The 23,027-nt window shown below is 38.0% G+C and overlaps 1 protein-coding gene across 4 annotated transcripts in view; it reads left to right on the top strand.

Moving 5' to 3' along the window:
* Nucleotides 1-23,027, top strand: part of NEBL (nebulette) — a 379,293-nt gene that overhangs the window by 243,656 nt on the left and 112,610 nt on the right. For 3 of the 4 annotated variants that reach the window (XM_056114775.1, XM_056114773.1, XM_056114772.1), the window contains exons 1-2: nucleotides 16,888-17,076; nucleotides 17,172-17,243. The exons of the other annotated variant lie outside the window; for it this stretch is intronic. In XM_056114775.1, coding sequence (XP_055970750.1) covers nucleotides 16,999-17,076; nucleotides 17,172-17,243 — 150 coding nt within the window. In that variant the 5' untranslated portion in view covers nucleotides 16,888-16,998. Of the gene's footprint in view, nucleotides 1-16,887; nucleotides 17,077-17,171; nucleotides 17,244-23,027 lie in introns of those variants that run through there. 4 annotated transcript variants of the gene reach the window in all.

The raw sequence follows: 23,027 nt of genomic DNA, 5'->3' as shown, positions 1-23,027 counted from the left end.
ACCAAGAGTATCCTGCCCATGCGGCAGAGCCTGGCAAGCTCCCCATGGCATATTTGATATGCCAGAAACAGTAACAACAAGTCTCACAGTGGAGACGTTACTGGTGCCCACTCGAGCAAATCGATGAACAACGGGAGGACAGTGCTACTGTGCATAGATACATTATTACATTTACTACTACTGATCCATGGTCATAAAACATGGTCCTCCCGTTGTTCATCGATTTTGCTCGAGCGGGCCTAGTAACGTCTCCTTCTTGAGACTTGTTACTGTGTTTGGCATATTGAATACGTCATGGGTAGCTTGCCAGGCTCTGCCGTGCAGGCGAGATACTCTCGGTAGCTTGCCGGGCTCTCCAAGAGGGGCAGAGGAATCGAACTCGGGTCAGCCATATTGGCTGTGTGCAAGGCAAACTATAGATTCCTTGATTTTATATGAAGGGTAAAAAATTGTTGATCAGTGGGTCAGAGAGATAGTACAGAGGTTAAGGCACTTGCCTTTATGTAGCGGACCCTGGTTCCATCCCTGGTACCACGATGGTCTCCAGGAGTGATCCATGTGCACAGAACCAGGAGTAATCCTGGAGCACCACCAAGTGTGGTACAAAACTCAAAAAACAAAACAGAATTGTTGATAAGTACACCTTCTTGCATGCCAGTATATAATATACAGGATGCATATATTTCTCTGTAGAGGTGGTCTATACAATAGACTGCTGACGCAGGGAACATCAATTGGGGACACAGTTTTCTTCCTAAACAAGTTAAGTGCTTTAAGTTAGGAATATTTGAAAGTTAGATTGTTTCTTTTAGAATTCCCTAAGACAGATTTCAGAATAGGGTTTTGGATATTCCTACAGTTGACTTTTTTGAAATTTAGAAGTTGATAATCAACTTCTGTTTCCACTCTACTTTTGTAGTTATTCAGTTTAGTTAGATTCAGGGTTGTGTAGACCAAGAATTTCTTGCCAACAGTTCTAGAATTCTGACATTAGGTAACAGTTTTTTAAAATGGATGGTCTGAGTAATAAGAATTTATCATGCAAAGACCATCTTTTATGCCTTATGTTAGTATGGTTCTAGTAGCATTTGAAAATGAGTTTTAGCAAATATGTTTTAAACTAAATGTTCATTTACTATATGGAAAAATATTCTGTAGCTTGAGACCAGATTTAAAACATTGCTCTCAAATTATTTAAGATCCTATGCCTGATATAACCACCTAAAAACATTTGTTGGTAAAATTATAATTGTAGATTATTTTCATGTATTAGATTCTCCTTTTCTATGATTGCCTCGAGCAGGCCCCAGTAACGTTTCCTTCGTCCTAGCCCTGAGATTTTTTTAAAAAGTGCCATATTCAAGGCTCTTTCAGAGTTAGGAGAACGAGACCCTTCATTGTTACTGGTATTTGGCATATTGGGTACGCCATGGGGAGTTTGCCAGACTCTGCCATGTGGGCAGGTTACATTCGGTAGCCTGCCAGTTTGTCCAAAGTAGGAATGAGATAATAAGATGTTGCGAGGCCGCAAATGCGGCCACTTGCTTCTGGGAGCTGGGTTTTATAGCCTCTGAGTCTTGGCCGTTAATGGGATTACACGGCGCCAGGGGGCCAGTTGGTGGGTGTGAAGATCTTTTATTAAGAAAATATAAAGATAATGAATCTTTGGGGCCATCATCTTCAATGTATTTGATTAAATTTATTATTAAAATACTTTTTGTGAAGTAAAATAATTTTATGGAAAGAAATTTACTTAGGTGTGAGGGAAGAGAAAGAAAAGAAGGTATTTACATGTTCATAAGAAAAATGGACTTCTCCAAGTGGGAAAAAGTTATTAAAGTCTTGATGGTATTAAATCACACTTGTTACTCTCTTCTACATTTAAATTTTGAGCATTTGTCTATCTGGATGTGTAATTTCTCTTAGCGTAGACCCTGATTAAAATATGGCACCTTGTAGCATACTCATCAGCATATGGTTGAAAAAACAGTTCCTCCAACAGACTTTACCTGCACTTTCAGCTCTAGCACCCACTACCTTTTGATAATCTTAGCTAACTCTCTTAACATTAACTTATGAAACATATATGTATTGTTCATTGATTGGCCAGTGCACTTCCTCCCAAAGGGCAGTGTCTGTTTATGTCCAGTGAGATATCACTGAGTAGTCAGTGATTCATAGAGTTTGAAACCCGAGTTGGAGCCACCAATTACTTTTATTGACCTTCTTGATGTCTTGGTTGATGAATCTGTTTTCAGAAAACAGCTACTTCAAGGTGCAGAAACTGATGTGGAACACTAAAAAGGCAATAGATTTGAAAGAAAATTTCTCTAAATTTCTCTACCTCCATGAGCATAAATGTTCCAGCATAACCTAAATGTTCGTTATTAATGTGTATTACTATGTAAGTATGCTATACAATTGTATTTATTCAAAGAATCTATCAAGAGCATCTAGTGCTTAACCAGAGAATGTCAGGATAGTTCTACATTAGTGAAACTATTAGCATAACATAATAGAATCAATATGCTTTTGATAGTGATCAAAAAGTCAAATAAGAGAAGCTATCGGCTGCTGAGAAAGCATTTGGTAAAGTTCAACCGTAAGTCCGAATACAATATTTTCAAATACTTGGTTTCTCTGTTTTTTTGCTGTTTCTAGTAAACTGTGAACATTTATCATTTTAATAACCAGACAGGAATTTGTAAAAGGTTTTAAAAGCCCCTTTGGGACAGATAACATATTTCTTTGTATTCCAAGTTCCTAATTCATGTAATGGTGTCTCAATAAATATTTTTAATGAAGCATTCCATGATAATAAAATAGTCTGGTTTTTGAAAATTGTTAAGAAAACAGAATCGAGACTATTTTTTCTCTGTCTCACAGGACACCTTGTTTCAGGAGTGTACCTTGATCAACGTATAGCATTACTGATCAGCAATGTCTTTGAGGAAACAGATAGCTTTTCTTTGGGAGATGCATTAGAAAACTTTTCTCTCTTTACTATCTTCTCAATCTTCTGAACTCTGACTCCTTTTCCTGAGCTGAGTCAGTGTCTTAATATGAGCAAGGTGCATATCTAACTGATAATCTACATGGACATCTCCTTCCAAGACTCAACATAACTTTGCCTTTGCCTGTTTTCCTCTCTATACAAACTGAAAATTCCTTTGAAATACTTCTGTTACTTTTAGATTCTGTCTGTTGTACACCTGACACCTTTAGTGTCTCCTGCTTTATTTCCCTTTAACCATTTCCATGACCCACTTCCTACCTAAAGTGTGTTGCAGAAGTCTTCCAATGTCTTCCCTCCTTCCATTTCAGGACAGGTTACCTATGTTTCAACTGGACTCATCTTTCTATGTTGGACTTAGGCTCTATGCTGCAACATTTCTTTTTGTTTTGGGGTCACACCCAGCGGTGTTTAGGCTTATTCCTGGCTCTGCAGTCAGAGCTCAATCCTGTGTAAGGGGGAAGGCACTCTGAGGAGCATATGTGGTGCTGGGCATTGAATCTGGGTCAACTGTGCGCAAGACAAACACCCTACCCACTGGCTGTACTATCTCTCCAGCCCCTTCCCTCATAGATTCCTTGCTTTTTTCCATTCTCCATACTCTCTGAACTCATTTCTGATAAGGCCCATAGAATGGGTGGCTGTCCTGTTGTCTTTGCTGTGTTGTGTTTTCTGACCTCCTTATTTTCGCTATGAAAAATAACAGCTGGAGCAATAACACAGTGGGTAGGGTGTTTGCCTTGCACGTGGCCAACATGAGTTCGATTCCTCTGTCCCTCTCAGAGAACCTGGCAAGCTACCGAGAGTTTCCTGCCTGCACGGCAAAGCCTGGCAAGCCCCCAATGGCGTATTTGATATGCCAGAAACAGTAACAGCAAGTCTTACAATGGAGACGTTACTGGTGCCCGTTCGAGCAAATCTATTAACAACGGGAGGATGGTGCTACAGTGCTATGAAAAATAAACTAATTTTCATATTATAAAGCTCAAATGCAGTGTTCATAATGAAATTTTAGTTATTCTTATATTTGTGGTTTTCTCTGTTCTGTGAACCTGCAAGCATCCTATAATGCTGATTTTAGTTTATTCTCTAACTACTTAATCTTTTCTCATAAATCATTAGCACACTGAGTATATAAAGCTACTTATATATAGTGTAAGTGATTTAGATTTAAAATAGTGGTGTGTAATAAAGGGTGTTGGGAGGATCCGCCCAGGATGGGAGATGCATGCTGAAAGTAACTATATACCGAACGTGATTGCCACTCAATGCCCCTTTTGCAAACCGCAGCACCCAAAAGGAGAGAGAGAACAAAAGGGAATGCCCTGCCACAGAGGCAGGGTGGGATTGGGGGGGGTGTTGGGGGAAGGAATACTGGGATTAGTGGTGGTGGAGGATGGGCACTGGTGGAGGGATGGGTACTTGATCATTGTATAATTGAAACCCAGGCACAAAAATTTGTAAGTCTACAACTGTACCTCATGGTGTTTCGCTAATAAAAATTTAAAAAAAAGAAGAAAACAAAAAAGAAAAAAATAGTGGTGTGCATAGTAATTCAAACACTGACATTTCAAAGCAAGTGCTGATTTTTTTTGAAATTATTTGAAAACAATATAGACATGAACAACATGCATTTACCTTTAAAATATATCAATGCCATTGATATTTTTTTATCTCTAAGCTATAGACTCCATGTATTCCTTAGGAGATTGTTACACAGTTCAAAATATAAACAACACATAATAAAATTAAGATGTATTGGTTATCTAGCTTATTTTTAAAAGGAGATTTTAATTTCTCACAATCACTTTGCAGGAAAAAACAATTTTACTCTATTTGTAGGGCAACTAAAGTATTAGTACCAGTAATAATAAGTTATTTTTATAATCTTGAGAGGAAATGTTAATAAAGTTGAGGGAGGATAAGGATAGGTAGTGCTTAAGAAAACAATTTCTTCCTCATTTGGAATGACATGAAAACTCAATTTTCTCATGTTGAATCAAACTGCCAAGAAATTATAGCAGCAGATTGAATACTATGATAAATATACTCTTTTTTAGAGTTTTGGACAATGTTGCTTGAAAAGCAAGTTTGAACTCCCCATGAGATCATTGTAGAGATAAATGCTTAAAAGCTTTTCAAAGCTATACTCTTGGCTCTATCAAAATTTAATTTCCCACTGATTATGTTTCTATCAATTTTGGAACCCATAACTATAACTACAGGCAGGAGAGCTACATCAGCGACAATTTCTTATGCCTTGGGAGTATACATTCCTATTTTATGTGTGCATGGAATACACTTACATTTTCTTTAAAAATAAAAAAAAATTACTGTAGTGTAGGGCTTGAGCGATAGCACAGCGGTAGGGCGTTTGCCCTGCACGCAGCCAACATGGCCGACCTGAGTTCGATTCCTCCGCCCCTCTCGGAGAGCCCGGCAAGCTACCGAGAGTATCTCGCCCACACGGCAGAACCTGGCAAGCTCCCCGTGGCGTATTCTATATGCCAAAATACAGTAACAACAAAGTCTTACAATGGAGACGTCACTGGGCCCGCTCGAGCAAATCGAACAATGGGAGGACAGTGACAGTGACTGTAGTGTAGGTAACATCATTGTAGTACTGTTAACATTTCACTTGTACTTTCTTACCTATATGTACCTTGAGTTAAAAATAGTATTGTCTTTAGAATAGATTATAAAAATGTTCTTTGGTTATTTAAAGACTGTTTCATCAGGACAGTTAAAAACATTTTTTAATATATAGGAATGGATTTTATAAACATTCGGTACTTTATTAGCTGTTCTATCATACCTGCTGAGGTTCTGAACTTTAAAAAGGGACTTTTTAAAAGTAGAGTGCGGCTGGAGTGTTGAGTGCACCCATGGGCATATATGGTGCAGTGATTTGTAAACATTTAGAAAACCTTGTTTTCAGAACAGTTGATGTCACTGTTCAACAAATTGCAGTTCATTTTGGAGTTCCAGTTAGGAATTTCTTATACTATTTACTCTCTAGAGAGTTAGTAATATGCCATCAGAAGGTATTCCTACATGGAGAATTAACTGCAATATTCACTATTCCACATAGATTCCTTTGTGCCTCTTGAACCTCTGCCCCTACCTCACCTCCCCAATAAAATAAAATAGGGGAAAAAAGTGATTTGGTAAAAAAATCTTGCTGATAGGTATTTTTATGTCTGAATGCTTTGTACTATGGTGTTAGGCAATATATATAACACGTTTGGAAGTCCCATAATCTTGGAAGTAGAAACATTGGCCTAATATTTTATAGCTGAGAAAATAAATGATCCCAACTTTCCACTGACTTGGCAGCCACCATCTCACAGGGTCAGTAGCAGAGCAAGATGCTTTTTGTGTGTGTGTGTGGTGTGGCATATCCAGCAGAGTTCAGAGCTTGTTCCTGGCTCTGTGCTCAGGGATCACTTCTGGCAGTCTCAGGGGACCATACAGGGTGCACGGGATTAAACCTGAGTAGACCATGTGCAAGGCAAATGCCCCACACACTGGTACTATCACATCAGCCCCCAGAGAAGCAAGATTTTGAATCCAGCTTCTTGAGACATTTTTTAAAAAATTCAAAGTACTTCTATTATTAAAGAGTCTAACAGTTTAAAAAATCTATATTGGAGCCAGAGTTATAGTACAATATGTGTGTATACACACTCACATACATATCTATCTTTTGGTGCCAGAGAGATAGCTCAAAGGGCTAGAGTCCATATTTGCATGTGTGAGCCCCAGATTTGATCCTCGTACCATCAGAACTCCTTGAGAACCTCTTGGAGTAATTTCCAAACACTGAGCTGCAAGTAAGCCCCTGAGCATCTCTGGGTGTGACCCCAAAATAAACCAAAAGTCCATTCTACTAGTTCCATCAAGACAAGAATAAAGGTCCTCTATGGGACACTAATAAGAGAACAGTATTTTCCTTCTTGACTCAGGATCTTTTCTGTTCAGTATTAGAAGTTTTAAAGTCTTGAATAGAAAAAATATGATTTTGCAAAAACATTTAGGTTCTTTAAATGATCCATCAATCTTTATGAAAATATTGTGACATCGCTTTCCAACATAGTTTAAAAAGGATTTACTTAGTTAAATTGATGAACAAATTACTCGGTGTTTTAAATTGTATTATAGGAGTTAAAATATGGAAGGAGCTTGTATTATCTCTTATTCAGTAGGTTTCATTTTACTTTAACCTGAGATTTTTTTTCTTTTTTTTTTGCCTTGTAGCAACTTTTTATTTTGATGTAGTACCGTTTGTTTGGGCTGGAGTGATAGCACAGCAGGTAGGGCATTTGCCTTGCACGTGGCCACAGCCGGCCCGGCCAACCCAGGTTCAATTTTTCTGCCCCTCTCGGAGAGCCCGGCAAGCCAGCAAGAGTACCTTGCCCGCACGGCAAAGCCTGGCAAGCTACCTGTGATGTATTCGATATGCCAAAAACAGTAACAAGTCTCACGATGGAGACGTTACTGGGCCTGCTCCAGCAAATCAATGAACAATGGGAGGACAGTGCTACAGTGCTACAGTTTGTTTATTTTTGTTATCTTTGCCTATGGATTCAAATCGTTGAAGACACCTCTGAGGTTGTATCACACATTCCTGCCTATGTTTTCCCCAATATATATTATGGATTCTGGTCTAATCTTGTGGTCTTTAGTCTATTTTGAATTAACTTTTTGTGGTGTGCAATATGGGTTTAATACAGGAGTCATGGCATATATACATGGTGGAATACAGAGCAGTCATACAAAAGATGAAGTCTTGCAGTTTGCTGCAACCTGAATGGAACTGGAGAGTACTCTAAACACAAACAAACAAGCATTGAACTCCCGTTGTTCATTGATTTTCTTGAGCGGGCCCAGTAGCTTGCCAGGCTCTCCGAGAGGGGCGGAGGAATCAAACCCAGGTGGCCTGGGCTGGCTGCGAGCAAGGCAAATGCCCTACCGCTGTGCTATCGCTCCAGCGGAGGGAACTATATTAAGCAAAATAAGCCAGAGGGAGAAGACAAACACTGGATGATCTCACTCATCTGTAGTTTATAGGGAAACAAAACAAGGGAAGATAGTGTCAGCAATGACAGAATCTTGGCCCTGGCTGACAGAATTGAGTATACCATGCACAGAGGTGGTGTGGAAGTGAGGGAATGAGGTGGACTGGAGGTGACATGGAGGCAGTGGAAAGTTCTGGGTACTTTGGTGGTTGTGAGATATGGAAACTATACTTCAGAGTCATAACATTAACACTATTGTAACCATGTGACCTGAAATATAATAAATAAGATAAATTTGAAAACTAAGAGGAGGTTTTTTTGTTCTCTAAAAAAGAGGAAATAGTAAATATTAAGTATTCACTTTTATGGTTGCCTATTTATTAGGTTATTAAAGAGTGAATATTTATCCTGAAATGGCTGGGACTTTAAATCATTCTCATTAATGAAACAAGACAGCATTTTGAAAATACACTTTTGGTGAGGTTAATTAAGACATAATTTAAAAAGTTAATTCATTATTTAGAGTAATAATTTAAAACTTTAATAAAATACATTTGCACATAGAAGAATCTGATAGACCTGGAAACTAAAATAGATTGCAGTTTTTATATCTTACTTAATAGGATTCTAAAATTTTCATCTTAAGAAGTTTCATTTTAAATGTATTTTTTTTACATGTACAGCTCTTTTTTTTTTAAATCAACAAAATAACTATCGATCTCTAGTCATTTGGCAATCATAATGAATACTGGTCTTACAGAAATTGCTCTATCCACTGTGGTAACCTCTGTTCAGTGTGGTTCATCTGATTTCAGAGGCACTAAAAGATTCAGACATTGGATTTCAGAAAAAATTGTAGAAAGAAGTACAATATCCCAGAACTTTTTATATTAATTATAGTCTGAAGTGACAATATTTTAGATATATGTTTGATAAAATGTTAAAATCAGTTTCATCTGTTTCTTAACATAGCAACTAAAATATTTAAAATAACATATGTGACTCACATTATAATTCTACTAGGCAGAGTTCCTCCAGAGAATTACTGAAATAGTTAAAACATCAGAGATAGACATTGCCTGGGGGATGTCACTTTATGAACCAATCAAAAATATGCCGAGCATATTGGGTTTATGAAAGAATATATTGCATAAAGAATATGAGAAAAATAGATGGCTGGAAAAAACATCTGTAGATATAACCTGTGTTATACAAGATTAGAAAATTGATATCTACAAAATTATGACATTGATAAAATGTCTTTAAAACTACTGCATCTCTTATGTCCAACAGATTTTATCATATCTAAGAGAATACATATTTTTTAACTGAATACACTAGTGAATATTGATTATCACATGTATATTCAGTAGTTGAAATATACTGGAGATGCAAAGTAAAGGTAGATGCTCAAATAAATATTTGATGAATATGTGATGAAATAGGAGAGATGGGTAGGGATTTTTGTTGGTTTTATTCATTGATTATTTGAAGAGATTGAAATAATGCTTGGTCCATAGAATGTGCACAAGAAATGTTTGTGATGAAATGAAGATAGACACACACAAATTAAATAAGAAAAGGCCCTTTAATATTGCCTCTAATGTGTTATACTGTCTTTTCAAACTTGTATTGAACAATAAAATATATTTGATAGTTGCCATTATTCAAAAGATACTGATTATTTTTAAATGTTATTAACTCTCCAGGTGTTTTTTAGGCACAGTTACTTTATGATGTTTATTCTGTATTTTGAGTTGCACACAAAAATTCTCAATGGGCACCATTATAATAAGACTCAGGAATTAGTGCTTCAAAATTTTTGAACTTTGTGAACATCAGTTGTGTTAGATATACGTTTGATAAAATATATGTTTAAGCCATGATACGATAATGATTTCAGGATAAAAGAAATCCTTAGGGACTGTGGGTAAAATAATTGGACGTAAGTTTCAATAATTGATACCATTTTAGTACAAAGTAGAAAAAAGATAGTGTATTTCAATAATAAAATTACAGAAATGCAGATGTATAAAATTTTTTAACATACATTTCATTAATTTCTCAATATACCTAAAACAAATGTAATTCCCTTGAAATGTTTTCATAATTAGACTCATAAACTCAGAAAAAATTATTCCCTAAGAATTTTATAAAGCCGAGAGACATGAAGAGTATCCCACTTGGGTAATGAGATGAATGGGGCACAATAAAAAATTTAAGACACAAGAAGGAATAGAAGAGGTATAAAACTACTGTTTCTACAGTTAGGTGACCAGGAACCCTATGATTTGTAACAGGCACATGGTTCAAGCTGGTTTAAGCGTTTTGGTTTAGGAGAAATGATGCCCGTATATTTACTCCACAGCCTGCTCCTGAGTCAGTTGCTGGGTGTTTCTCCCTGCTCTCTTGCCCTGTCTCCTCCCATTGGAAGCCTCAGTAATACTGAACTGCTGCCTCCAGCTCTTGTCTCTGGGTCTTAACAAATGCTCTTGGATGCCTTCCCTATAATTCTGGCTAATGTCTCCTCTTTTGGGTGAAGGCTCGCCTTCTTGCTGTGAGCACATATGAGCTCCCGATTTCTCTTTTTGAAACATGATTACCTGCAAAAGGGCCAAATTGTCTAGTTTTGCATATACATCTGTGTAAGTTCATATTCTAGTGACTGTTCTCAATATGCTCTGCGACCCTATACCTTTCCTTTTCTTCCCGTGACTCTAATAATTTCCTCGTTATTTCCTCATCTTAATAGATAATTTTCTTTCTGGACGCACGGCAAAAGCAGCTTTTCTCCATGATTTACTCTGAAATTATCAACTTCACTCTGTTGTCGCAAAATTCATAAATCATGCAAGCAAGACATGTTATGAATTAATTGACAGAACATCTCTCTCTGAAGGGGTAAAGAATTGCCAGCAGTGATCAGGCCTGCACCCACTCTCTGGCTCCTGATACGGTGCTGACAGCCAAGCAAAGAGCTTCTTCAATAATCCACTCTCAGATTCAAGTTTTTCCAGATGTGAGAAGTAATTAAGTCTTTGCATTTATTGAAGGCGTGTATGCTTTTCAAGAGGGAACTGGCAGCTGTGGTGAATTAACCCTGCTTGAGTGCATTTGTGTTGTGTATGTGTGTGTGTGTATGTGTGTATGTTGTGAGAATGTACATACATACAAGCACACATGTGGTATTTGCCAATAATCAAGCTTTGAGATCAGACCTGAAAAAAACAACAAAAAACTAATTTCAATAAACACTCCCAAATTTTTACAGCTATGTGTGACACAGCTATAAAATTGAGAGAATAGAAAGAATAGAGCTTTATCCAATAACGGCCTATGTATTTTTCCTGAATCTTGTTAAAGCAATGAGGATAATTAAATCATTTGCATCTATTAAAGGATCTATTTTTTAATAATGAAGCAATGATTTGTGACATATAAAATGAATGCATTTCAAAGATTTAAGCTTGTTAGTAAGGTTAATGTTACAGTTAATGTTACAACTGATTCAAAGATGAATTTGAAGAACCCTGTATAATAATAAAGAATGCTGAAATGATCTACAAATAGATACAGAAGAGTGTGTCAACAAGGCACTATTTGATTGTCTTTACATTTTATGGACCTAGCATTATCTGCATTGTTAATCATTCAGTAGTTTATGGAGTTGTAAAATAGTTCAAAGACAGTGAAAAGCCAAATGAGTAAAAGATTAGATAATTAGATAACAGGTTATCTTTGGTGGGGAGTCACTTTGGATATTTCCCAATTTTTTGGTGACATTTCTCACAAAAAACTTTAGCCAAGGGCTACTTTTTGGGGATAGCCAGCTTGTTTGATCTTGCCTGGCCCTTTGATTCTGGTTGCAAACCACATAAACACATAAGGCCACTCAGACTGCTACCTTGGGCATCTCAGTGGGAAGGATTGTAAGAGTGATCGTTGTATTTTCTTCTTTGTTATTAAAACTAAAGTAACATCTCAAATAATCTCAGATTAAACCAAACCTTCAGTTCACTGGGTATCTTTATTAATGTGGAGCAGAAGTTTCCAAATTTACTTGGCCTACTGGCACACCCCTTTTTAAGGAAAAACCACACAACACCCTGAAAGCCCCTCTCAGCTCCTGTCTGGACAACTGCACCCCCCCCCCCCCCCGATCATTCAGACCCCCTGCGAGGGACTTTGGGAAGTCACCCACTTTGGGAAACACTGATGTAATGTAGTTACATTATGAAGAAATTTTTTGGTCAGTATCTTTAAAAGAGCCTATAATTATAACTTTGCATCCCGATCAAACCCAAACCAGAAATTGTTATGTCAAAATTCTTTAGTTTCTCTTTCCTCTAATAGTCTGGATCTATGGTGCTTGCTTGCAGGAAGAATCTGTGTGTGTGAAGACAAGAATGTGAGTTCAGAACCAAATGCTAGTAAATGTAATTTTAATAGCATAATTGGTAATGATGTTGGTTATTCAGGTTGTTTGCATTCTTTTGATTTCTAATTAACAAACAGTAATGACTAGCCATTAAGAAGGAGAAGGTGGACTTAATGAATGTAAATTGTAAAACTAGATAGGGCTAATGGCAAGCAACTCTCTTTCATAAAGAAGACAAATTGCCCTAGAGAGTTGACGGGTTTTTTTTTTTGTTTTAGAAAAAAATTTCTCCCACTCGTTTGTTCGTTTTGGACAGATGCCAAATGATGAGGAACTATGTAAGGCAAAAGTTCAGTTTGAACAGGGATTCAGTTGAGATACAGGAAACTTCTAGCTGATAATTTTTTTTATAAAGAAAAAAAGGTGAGAAACAATGAGTATGTAAAAAAGGTCTCAGGGGAGGAAAAATAAGTCAGATAAACTAATGCCTCTTTCACCTAACTGTTGAGGAAGACTTTTAATATTTTATAATATTTTAACATTATAAAAAGGGTGAATTAGCTTTTAAAATGGAAATGATCACTTATCTCTGCCAGTGTTCCTCAACTCAGAACTGAAGTTTGATCTTAAAATAGATAAATAATTAAAATATTATAGATTTTCATTTTTAAGTCATGCATGCATCTATTGACATACTAGGAAAAACACTGATACAGTGCTCTATCACTGTAAAAAGGGAAAGGCAAAGACAAGTGTTAGCACAGAGAGCAAGGTGCGTGCCTGGCATGAGGCCGACCTCAGTTTGATCCCTGGCTCCACATATGGTCCTTCAAGCACTGCCACCTTTCAGGAGTGCTCTGAGCACTGCTGGGATTAGTCCAAAACCAAAAGCCAAACCAACCAAACAAACAAAAATAATAGGAAAAGAAGAAGAAAGAAGGAGGGAAATAGGATGAACCATTAAGATCTGAAGATACTCATGATATTCTGAACTTGGCCAGGAGCTATGTCCTGAGACCTGAATTAGAGGATTCCACATTTGCTTTACACATACTATCAAACTATCAAAAGGCCTAAGACTTCTGTATCATAGAGCTTTTGTTTATTTGTTTTGTTTAAGTGCCACACTCAGCAGTGCTCAAGGCTTACTCTTGGCTCTATGCTTAGGGATCATTCCTTGCAAGCTCCAAGCTCCAAGGACCATATGGATACTAGGGATCAAACCTGGGTTGGCCATGTGCAAGGCAGACACCCTGTTGCTGTTCTATTACTCTGGCATCAGTTCTGCGTATTATAAATACACAAGTTAGCTCTGATCTGTAGGTTATGACAAGTCAGAAGCCCTCTGGCATTACAAAGATATTGATGGTATAGAATTTCAGCCTGGAAAATGAGAATATCCTGGAACTGTGTGACTTTCTGGGATTGTTTGGAAAATCTTGTGTTTGTAGTGGGTATTCTTATTATCTTCTGGCAATTTAGTTTTTTTTTAAATTTCATTATTGGGAATTAGAAGTAGAGAGGGATGCAATAATTTGCTTCCAGAGAATAAAAGCACAATGCTTGCCTGAAGGGTGTCTTTGTAAAAATGTGATTCCAGCTTGGTTTTCTGCCTCTGAACATGAGTAGAGCTCCAGAATAAAAAATAAAAAACAATAATGAAATGGTCCCTAAGAAAAAAAGGACTAACAACAATACAGATACCCCCTTTTGGAGAGCTCCAAGGTGAAAATATGTATTAAAACCAATGCTATTTGGTTTCAAAAACAAAAAGGAAGGCTGATTGGGAATTTTTAAACATGATAGCTATCCTGCAGCAGTACTAACCTCTTATTCCCCAATATACATTTAGGAGTTATTGACAAGAGAGCTTTACTGTGATAAAGTGCAGAACTTAAAACATTTCAGAGAAAAGTTTACATGAATTTTGTATTATACCTATAGGTGAAAGGAGAAAGGATACATTCAATCAAAAGTAGTAATAGATCTAACTTGCCAAATAATCCATTAAGGGATTCATCCTGCACATCTTGAACAATGGGCTTTTATTTTCTATCTTATCTTTAGCACGAAGCATGTTTTGGTCACTGTTGCCTTTCTGACATCAAACAGTTCCCAGCATCATACTTACTTGAATGGATACAGAGTTGTAGCTAAGTTCTAATTATTGTGCTTCATGGGATAGTTTTGTGAATGAGACAAATAATTCATACCTCCTGAACTTAATTTTGTTCTCTTTAAGAGAAAGAGCCTTGTAGGATTGATTTCTTAAACACCCATGTACTTAAAATTTTCTGATTTTAAAATCTTCAGTGGAAGAGTGAGGTTCGGACTGCACAGGGTATTTTGTTTTAATTTCATACCATTTTGTGTGCATACTCTCAAAATATTTTTTTTTCCCCCAGCAAACTCGAAAATGGACCAGAAACAGTACCTCTTGGGAAACCAGGAAATAGCATTCGAGTCTGATGAAGGTCATCTGCATGGGGAATAGATGCTACCATGAACAGCACAAGTATTTGTCCCTTCAAATGATAGTCGAGTAGTGTTAGAAGCAGCTTTGTCAACATTCTTTTCCTACAGTGCAAAAAGACTGTCAGATGGTTCTCTTCCCTATTGAAAAAGGTAATGTTGTAGATATATTATAGAATATTAGAGAAACTTCTTGGCAGAGTTATTCATTTTTGCAATTCCAAGAATTAAGCCCAGGGCCTCATTTGTACAGAACAAGCACCCTACCACTGAGCCACATACCTGGCCCTGGAGCCAAGGTAATGTAAAGAGAATTACCCTGTGGGATTCTTTTCACCTGCAGGAGCCTTGGGATATTGTTTTTGGATGTGTAGGTGGTACGTTGGATATCTCAGAAGTGATTCCACTTAGTTGGTCTGTATTAAAAATAGTTGCATGGAAATATCAACCAGTCTTCTAGAATATAATCCCTTTTTTTTAAAAAAAAAAAAACAGACTAGAACAAAGCCTCCTTAAATACCATTTCTCAAAAGAATGCTAGTTTTATGACTTATCATTATAAAATAGGAATGTAGGCAGAATGTTGGTTGATAGGTAGAAAGATTAGATTAATGGAGAGAGTTCATGACTGGGAAATGCAAACTCCAATTATTTTCCTGGTTCTGAGACATTTTAGAGCTTCTAAATGCACTGTGCATGTGAATAAGTGATATGGGTAGAGACTGAGACAAATGTTTCTCCAAATGTTTTTTAAGAAACTCTATAGTATTTTGTGAAACATTGGCCTTCTGGAAAACAGTTTGAAAAGTAATCTATACATAATGTTTCTAAAAAATTTTCTTCTGTCAGAATTTTGAGTTTAGGTAAAATCAAGACAATTAAAAGTAAATATAAAACTAGATATGCTATAAAGAGAATATTGCATTATAGTGGACTACTTAAAACAAAGTATTATTCTTTGAATGAAATGTTAATTTGATAAAATTAGTTCTATTATTTGACCACATATATATCTTATACTCATATGCTATATGGCTTTGTAAAAATTAATTTAACTTATGAATTAAATAACCAAATTGATAAGTTGTGAGTTGTACAATATTACAATTACCTTAATTCATGTCAGGATATGGTTTGAGAAATATATTTAAAATTACATAACTGGTAACACTTATCATATTACAAATATTCTTAGTTTCTTCTTCCAACCTTTTCCAAACCTGTAATACACACCGAGTAATATACAAGTACTAAAGAATTTGCAAAATAAATCCAATGGACAGGACTAAAAAGTGATTATTTTTTGAAACAATAAGCATTTCTAGAATCCTTAATGATGTGTCAAGAAGTTTATTGTAAGTTTTCATGTTTGGTGAAGTTTGCAATGAAAATAACGAATTTCTGTGTAAGCTAAGTAGTCTGAATGAACTCAGGATGAGTTTTTTTCAGGTACTTCAAAGGCCTTTTCAGAATTAATTATTGGCTTTTAATTAGCTAATATGAAATGTTTTTTAGAATGTGAAAATTGAATGTATGACAAATAAAATATTTAATTTCAGTTAGTGAAATGAATTTAAAGTCTCCAGATCCACCCACGTCAACTCACAGATAAGACCGACATTCCAGTGCAGGCTTTATTTAGATGGAGTCGAGGAATCTTTGTGATAACAGGCTGTGCATGGGGAGGGCGGGAAGAGGGGCTCTCTGGAGTGTGAGAGCTGAACTGTTTCCCCCAAATCTTTAAGTCTCTTTCAAGCAATTTTATGAATGAATAGAATTTGTGAAATTGAATTAAAGGACTTCTTAACCAGTATAACAGTTGTTGACTTTAAGAGTTCGTAGACTCAAATACTATTTGTGAAAATGTTTCCATTAGGGAGGCTTGTCCTGGCCAACCTCCACATTTCTGTTCTGTCCACTCATACAGAGTTATGATAAGGAGAGTAAAGTGTGAGTTAAATAGGGAGAGGCGTTGGGCAAGGTCATTTCTGCCAGAACATTGGAAACTTAAAGATCTCAAGGTGCTGAGATGGAGTACTAAAGACATGAACTATTCTAGTGAATGAAAAAAATATATATTTATTTACATATCTACTATACAAATATAAAGAGTGAAAATGAAGGTCCCTGTGTTTGAGGATGTAAAAGATGAAACAGATGAGGAGAAAGCAGGGGAAGAAGAAAATGAAGGCAAGGTGAGTGGAGGAGCTTGTGCTGAAGAAAATACTTGTTTCTCTAAGTTGATGATTGGAAAAATATTTCCTTTTGTTTGCTTTTGTTTTCTGATTAGGTTTTTCTTAAACCTGTTATTGAAGACCTAAGCATGGAATTGGCCAGAAAATGCACTGAACTTATTAGCGATGTAAGTAGCGCCTGCTATTTTTGTTGTTTTTGCATTATGTATGTGATGCTGTTATGCCATGGACAAAGAGACTGCCCCTCCCCGTCTGCCAACCATCTGCTGCGGCAGGTTTCTCAGCCTTTATTCCACTGTGGCCCTTTCCTGACCGGTTTCCTCCCTGGGTCCCCTGCCCTACTGGTTGGCTCCCTAAACTTATGTTATCTTCCAACCCCCATTTATGTGATTTTCAGCTGTGTCCTATTTGGAATATTCTAGAGGCCCATGAGGGCTAGTGGCCGGTGGTTGGGAAGTGCTTTGTCAAAAGTACAGTGACTTCCTCCAAGGTCACCCACATGGAGAATTTCTGGAGGATCTGGCCTTCATGTTCTTAATCCAGAATCCTGTCCCTTATGAATTTCACTGTCACTCTGGCAGGAAACCAGAGAGCATTGACTCAGAGTATTCCACTGGAGGATCCCAAAAGCCATTTAAACTTTAATGTAATGAAGTCATTTGTTTTAGGAAGATCTCTATTTAAGTGAACACTTAAAACACACACAGAAAAGATTTCTGGTGACCTTTTGAGGAAAATGCATGTGCCTGAGTATAGGTAACATGTGTCATAATTTAAGATTTATGGATTACTGAACTGCCTGATCAGAGACCTGAGAGCTAGATGATGATGATGTCAATGAAAAGGGTAATTTGTGTTGTGACTTTCAGTAACTTGGATCAGTCTCTACTACACTGCAAGGGAATTCTAGGGTTACTTGACATTGAGATGTAATTCTGTTCCAGTAAGCCAGTAAACATGTAGACTAGAATTCTAGCTGCATCAGAAAAAGCACTACTCACCAGTGTTAATAATTTAGAGTCTCCACATCCCAATAGTTGTGAGAGAATCGCTGGGTCGGAGGTGAGAGGCTCAGTAAAAGTGCTCCAGGGTAGTGGCCTTGATTTTGAGAGGCTAGCATGATGCAGCCATCTTTGCCATGAGGGAGCAGCCCAGTCAGTGATTTCACAAACTCTTGGCTTCAGAGGAAAGGCCCCGAGCATGGCCTAGTGAGCAGAGATGATCCCTGAAGCCAGCCTGTCCAAGTCCAGGTTCTATAACCTGCCTGAGCTCTCGGAACTGAAGGGCAGTTGGATAAAACAGTAACATCTGAATTGTTTGCCAAAGGACTTTTGCGTCCGTTCTGCTGATTTACGTGATTCTGTATTGCCTCCCCACTTGTCAGAAAAAAAATGGTGGGAGTCAGAACCCTTCCCATATATTTGGCATGGATGTAACTATGTTTTAAGTTGGGGATTTATTTGTCCAATTAATAATGATCCTCAGTTATTGTTTGGGATAATGATTATGACAGCAACCACAATAATAGCTGAGGATTAAATGTACTATTATGTGCCAGATCTTGCAGCTTGTGGGACAGGTTCCAAAAATTTCTCCCCCCCGCCCATTTTAGAAGTGAAGAGAGGAAGGCTCAGAGAGGTTTAGTAACAGGTTTAGTAACTTGCTTGGGTCACATGGCTAAGTGGTGTGGAAAATGAATACAGATACTCTCCACTCTGTTTTTTCACTGTAGATTTTCATGCAAACCTACCATTATTATTATTTATGACACAGTAATCATGCCTCAAGTTAAACCCTTACTTCAGTAACTCAGGAGATGTACCTTTTCCAGTGTTGACAAACTTTTACTGAAGTTCAGTTGAACTAAATTTTTATGAAACATTTGGACTAAAGTTATTGTTTTAGATAGTAGATGATATTGGTGTTGTTTTAGATATTATTTACTGTGACTTATCATTCCAAGTTTGTGGTGAGTGGTGAAGGCCTTTACCATTTTGCCAGAGATAAAGGCTGAGCATTTATTTCCATATGAATTATTATATCCCAGATGGGCATCAGTGCATTTTATATGTTAGTGAAATGAAACATAGCTTTATTATAGATTTGTTGTATAGTAGAATGTCCATATTACTTAGATATTTAGATCAAATTTCTAGGACCTTTCACATCTGTGTACTCTTTCATATCTGTGTACGCTTTTCTTTTTTTCCCTCACTTTTTCTTATTATGGTTTTTGGCCCACACCCAGTGGTGCTCAGGGCCTACTCCTGGCTGTATGCTTAGGGATCACCACTGGCAGTGCTTGGGGGACCATATGAGGTGCCAGGGGGGTGGACCCTGGTGGGCCATGCAAAGCAAGTGCCCTACCTGCTGTACTATTGCCTTGGTCTTCACATTGTGTTTCTCAGTGGAATTCCATACTTGTTGAGATTTAGGTTTAATTTTTATTTTTATTTTGGCCCACACTCGGTTGTGCTCCAGGCTGCCTTCTGGCTCTGCCCTCAAGGATATCTTCTGGCTTGGTATCCCTCAAGGATATCAGAGTGTTACCCTCTGGGGTACCAGTGATTGAAGCCAGGTCGACTGTGTACAGACTTTACTGATTGCACTATTGCTCTGGCCCCTAATTTTGAAATTTTTATGTCAGTCAGTGACTATCCTGAATAATTTTTCATTTATTAAAAAATGAGAGCAGCATATACATTGTTAAAGAAAAATTTTTTACTTACCATTTTTCTTTTTTGGGGAGGAGTCACACCCAGCAAGGCTCAGGGGTTACTCCTAGATCTACACTCAGGAATTATTCCTGGCGGTGCTTGGGATGCTAGGGATTGAACCCAGGTTGGCCGCTTGCAAAGCAAATGACCTTCCCGCTGTGGTATCGCTCCGGCCCCTTACTTACCCTTTTAGAAGGACTTTTCATATAGGCCTAGATCAAGTCTCTTAGAAGTTGGTTAAGTGTTATTAAGTAATGACTCATTTATCTGCCTCTAGAGTCAACCTTGTTTTTATTAGAGTTGATACACTTGAAGTTCTTATCTTCACTGTATTGTTGGCATGCCTTGATAGCAAGTCTAAGCTGTGTATTTGAAATTGCATTGATCACACAGCTAAAACATAAAACTTGGATGAATAGCTGCAGGAATCCTGGAGTTACAGACATCAGACTCCTTACGATAGTGCACTACCCTTGTATAGTTTAATCTCCAATCTTTTCCCTGCTCTGAAACCTAAAGGCAAACATTGAAGTATTTTGTTTTGTTTTATAACCCATTATATCCAGAGGAGCACTTGTACATTTTCCTGAGTCATTTCATTGCCTGTATGTTTTGCCAAGTGGGTGTGGGTATTGTTTATCTGCTCTGTAGAGCCCTGCATCTTGAAGCTCTATAAAGCTGCTTCACATTCTGTTGATCAGATCTCTTAACTGGTGAGCCAAGATCTGAGACTTGAAACAAGGTCTGCCTGACTCCATCATTAGTGTCCCTGCGATGCTCCTCCTCTCCTTCCATGTCCCAGCAGCCTCCGCTGGGTCAGCGCCAAGGTTGAGTGGCTTATCCTAACCCTGGCAGAGTCAGGGATGGGGTCAAGATTCAGGGTTGGGTCCAGCTGAGTACAGAGCCTGGCTGCTTTTCCCTTCCCCATCTGCTCCAGTGTTTTAGATGAGGAAGGTTTTATGGATTTCTCTTTAGGGAGCCGAAGCTAAATGTTCCCTTCACGATTATTCTGATTATCCCTCTTTAGACCTCTTAGAGTTTCCATGTGTCTTTTGGGGGTTATAATAACCAGAATGTCCACAGCTGCTCACATGTGGATGGCCAATGATTGGGGTGATAGTCACTTTGGGTTTTGTTGCATTTGTTATCATAGAGTCACGTGGACTTGAGGCCTGCAGGAAGCAGTTAGACCAACCTCTTTTGTAGAACATCCTTTCATCAACTTTGAGTTCTAATTTCTGACTTGTCGTGGACTACTCAGGATTCATCATTTTTTTTGTTTTTCTTGTTTGGGGGCTGCACCCAGCGGTTCTCCAATAATGTTCAGGTATTACTCCTGGCAGGAAGCATGTGGTGTCAGGGATGGGACATAGTGTTCCCACACTCAAAGCATGTGCTCCAGCCCTTTGAGCTATCTCCCTGGCCCCGAGGCCCATCCCCTTTCAGTATTGAGTTAAGCAGTATTTTACCTTGTTGATGAAGAATTAACCCTATGGTGCTTTGTGCTGTGCACTGAGAACCCTCACCACAACACTTCCACAATGCCATTCTTCTTTCCATGACATTGGCCACCAACTGACTCTGCTGTGTCACCCCTAGCCTGATCATTTATCAAAATATTCCACAGGATTGGTGGAAAGCAAAGTCTTGGTAGGCCTGAACTGTGTGGAATTCTCCATCTAGACAAATAAATGGCTATATTTGGGGTCTAGTAGCTTCACTTTGAAGTTCATTTGGAGATGTTTCTTTTTGTCAACATTTTATGTTTTTTGTTGGGGGGGGCACTCATTAATTTCTACTATGTCTATAGTGTGGGGTTTCTTGCTCCATCCCCTGCTTCCAAATTCTTCTGTTTTTGTGCTGTGGCCACACCCAGTGTAGCGGCTTCAGCCAGGAATAGTTCTCAGGATCACTCTTGTCCGTGCTCAGGAGAATGTGCAATGCTGGGGATTGAACCCAGGCCTCCTGCATGCACAGCTTATGCTCCAGCTCATTGAGCTATCTCTTCAGCTCCACCCCCACAACCCCACTCAGCAATTATGAAAGGGAGATACTTGCTTCTCAGAGGTAACCTCTTTTTCTTTTAACCACAGATTATTTCCTAAATACCTAGCCTCTCTCTCTCTCTCTCTCTCTCTCTCTCTCTCTCTCTCTCTCTCTCTCTCTCTCTCTCTCTCCTCTTCCCCCCTTCTCCCGGAGACCCGTTAATTCTAATCAAATTCTTGACTAAAATAAAATCTCTTTATCTCTGCACTCTCTGAGCCATGCATTTAGTGACCTTCTGTTAATAAGCAATGAAAATGCCAGGTGGCAGAAGGTCTTTGCTGTGTCCCTTAGATATAAGCACCCAACATCTCTACAGAGCAAGTCTGGAACCCCTGAGTCAGTGTTTTGGTTTGAACCTTTTTAGGGGATTCATTTGCCTGACAGCAGAGAGAATGCTTTCCAGGCGAATGAACATTGTTGTGGGTAAATCTTTCCAATGCAGAAAACAATCGATTTTATTGTCGCCCTCCCAAGAGGCTTCAACAGTGTTAGAAAATCTGGGAGAAATCCTTGGCTTGCAGCCTCTTGTTAACAAAAAGTACTGGGAAGAAAGAGCCCAGGCTCTCTCTGGCAGGTTTTACTGAACTGAGCCAACCTCTCTCCTTTGGTGAGGAATTGATCTAGGAACCTTTGTTTGGGAATGCTTGTCCCGGGAAATAGTGCCTGATGCTTGTAACTCAGTCTTGCATTTTTCAGCCTTAGTTCATCTCATACTAAGGGAAAGAAATGAGGTCAGGAGGACAAAGCACTTGAACAAATTGGGTTCTCATAGTGATGATATGGTGGAATTCATGAAAGAGGATAAAATGCAAGAAATATGAAGGGCATTTTATCGATAGACTTGGCTTTTAATTAGAATATAACTTGGATTGTATATTGGCTGTGATACTGGTGGCTCCAAATACTGAGAAAACCCTAGTGAAGAGATTTAACAAAGAGATGCTTATTTTTTCACATAATTCAGGTGGTTCATTGGTTGGATAGACTGCTGGGAGTGCAGTGGGTTTGGTCTATTGGATGATATTCCTGTCCAGTACCCTTTATTCTTGTTATATCATTGTTGGTAAGGTGACATCTTTGCCTTATGATGATATTGTTGCTGCTAAAGGGAAAATATAGATTAAAGTGTCAAAGGATGGTGCCAGAGAGTCTTGCCCTTCATGCCACTACCAGTGCTGGTAAGACTTC

Source organism: Sorex fumeus, unplaced genomic scaffold, assembly GCF_029834395.1.
Source record: "Sorex fumeus unplaced genomic scaffold, SorFum_2.1 ptg000026l, whole genome shotgun sequence".
Lineage (NCBI taxonomy): Eukaryota > Metazoa > Chordata > Mammalia > Eulipotyphla > Soricidae > Sorex > Sorex fumeus.
The sequence above is the reverse complement of the archived record's forward strand: the minus strand, read 5'-3'. Positions and strand labels throughout refer to the sequence as shown.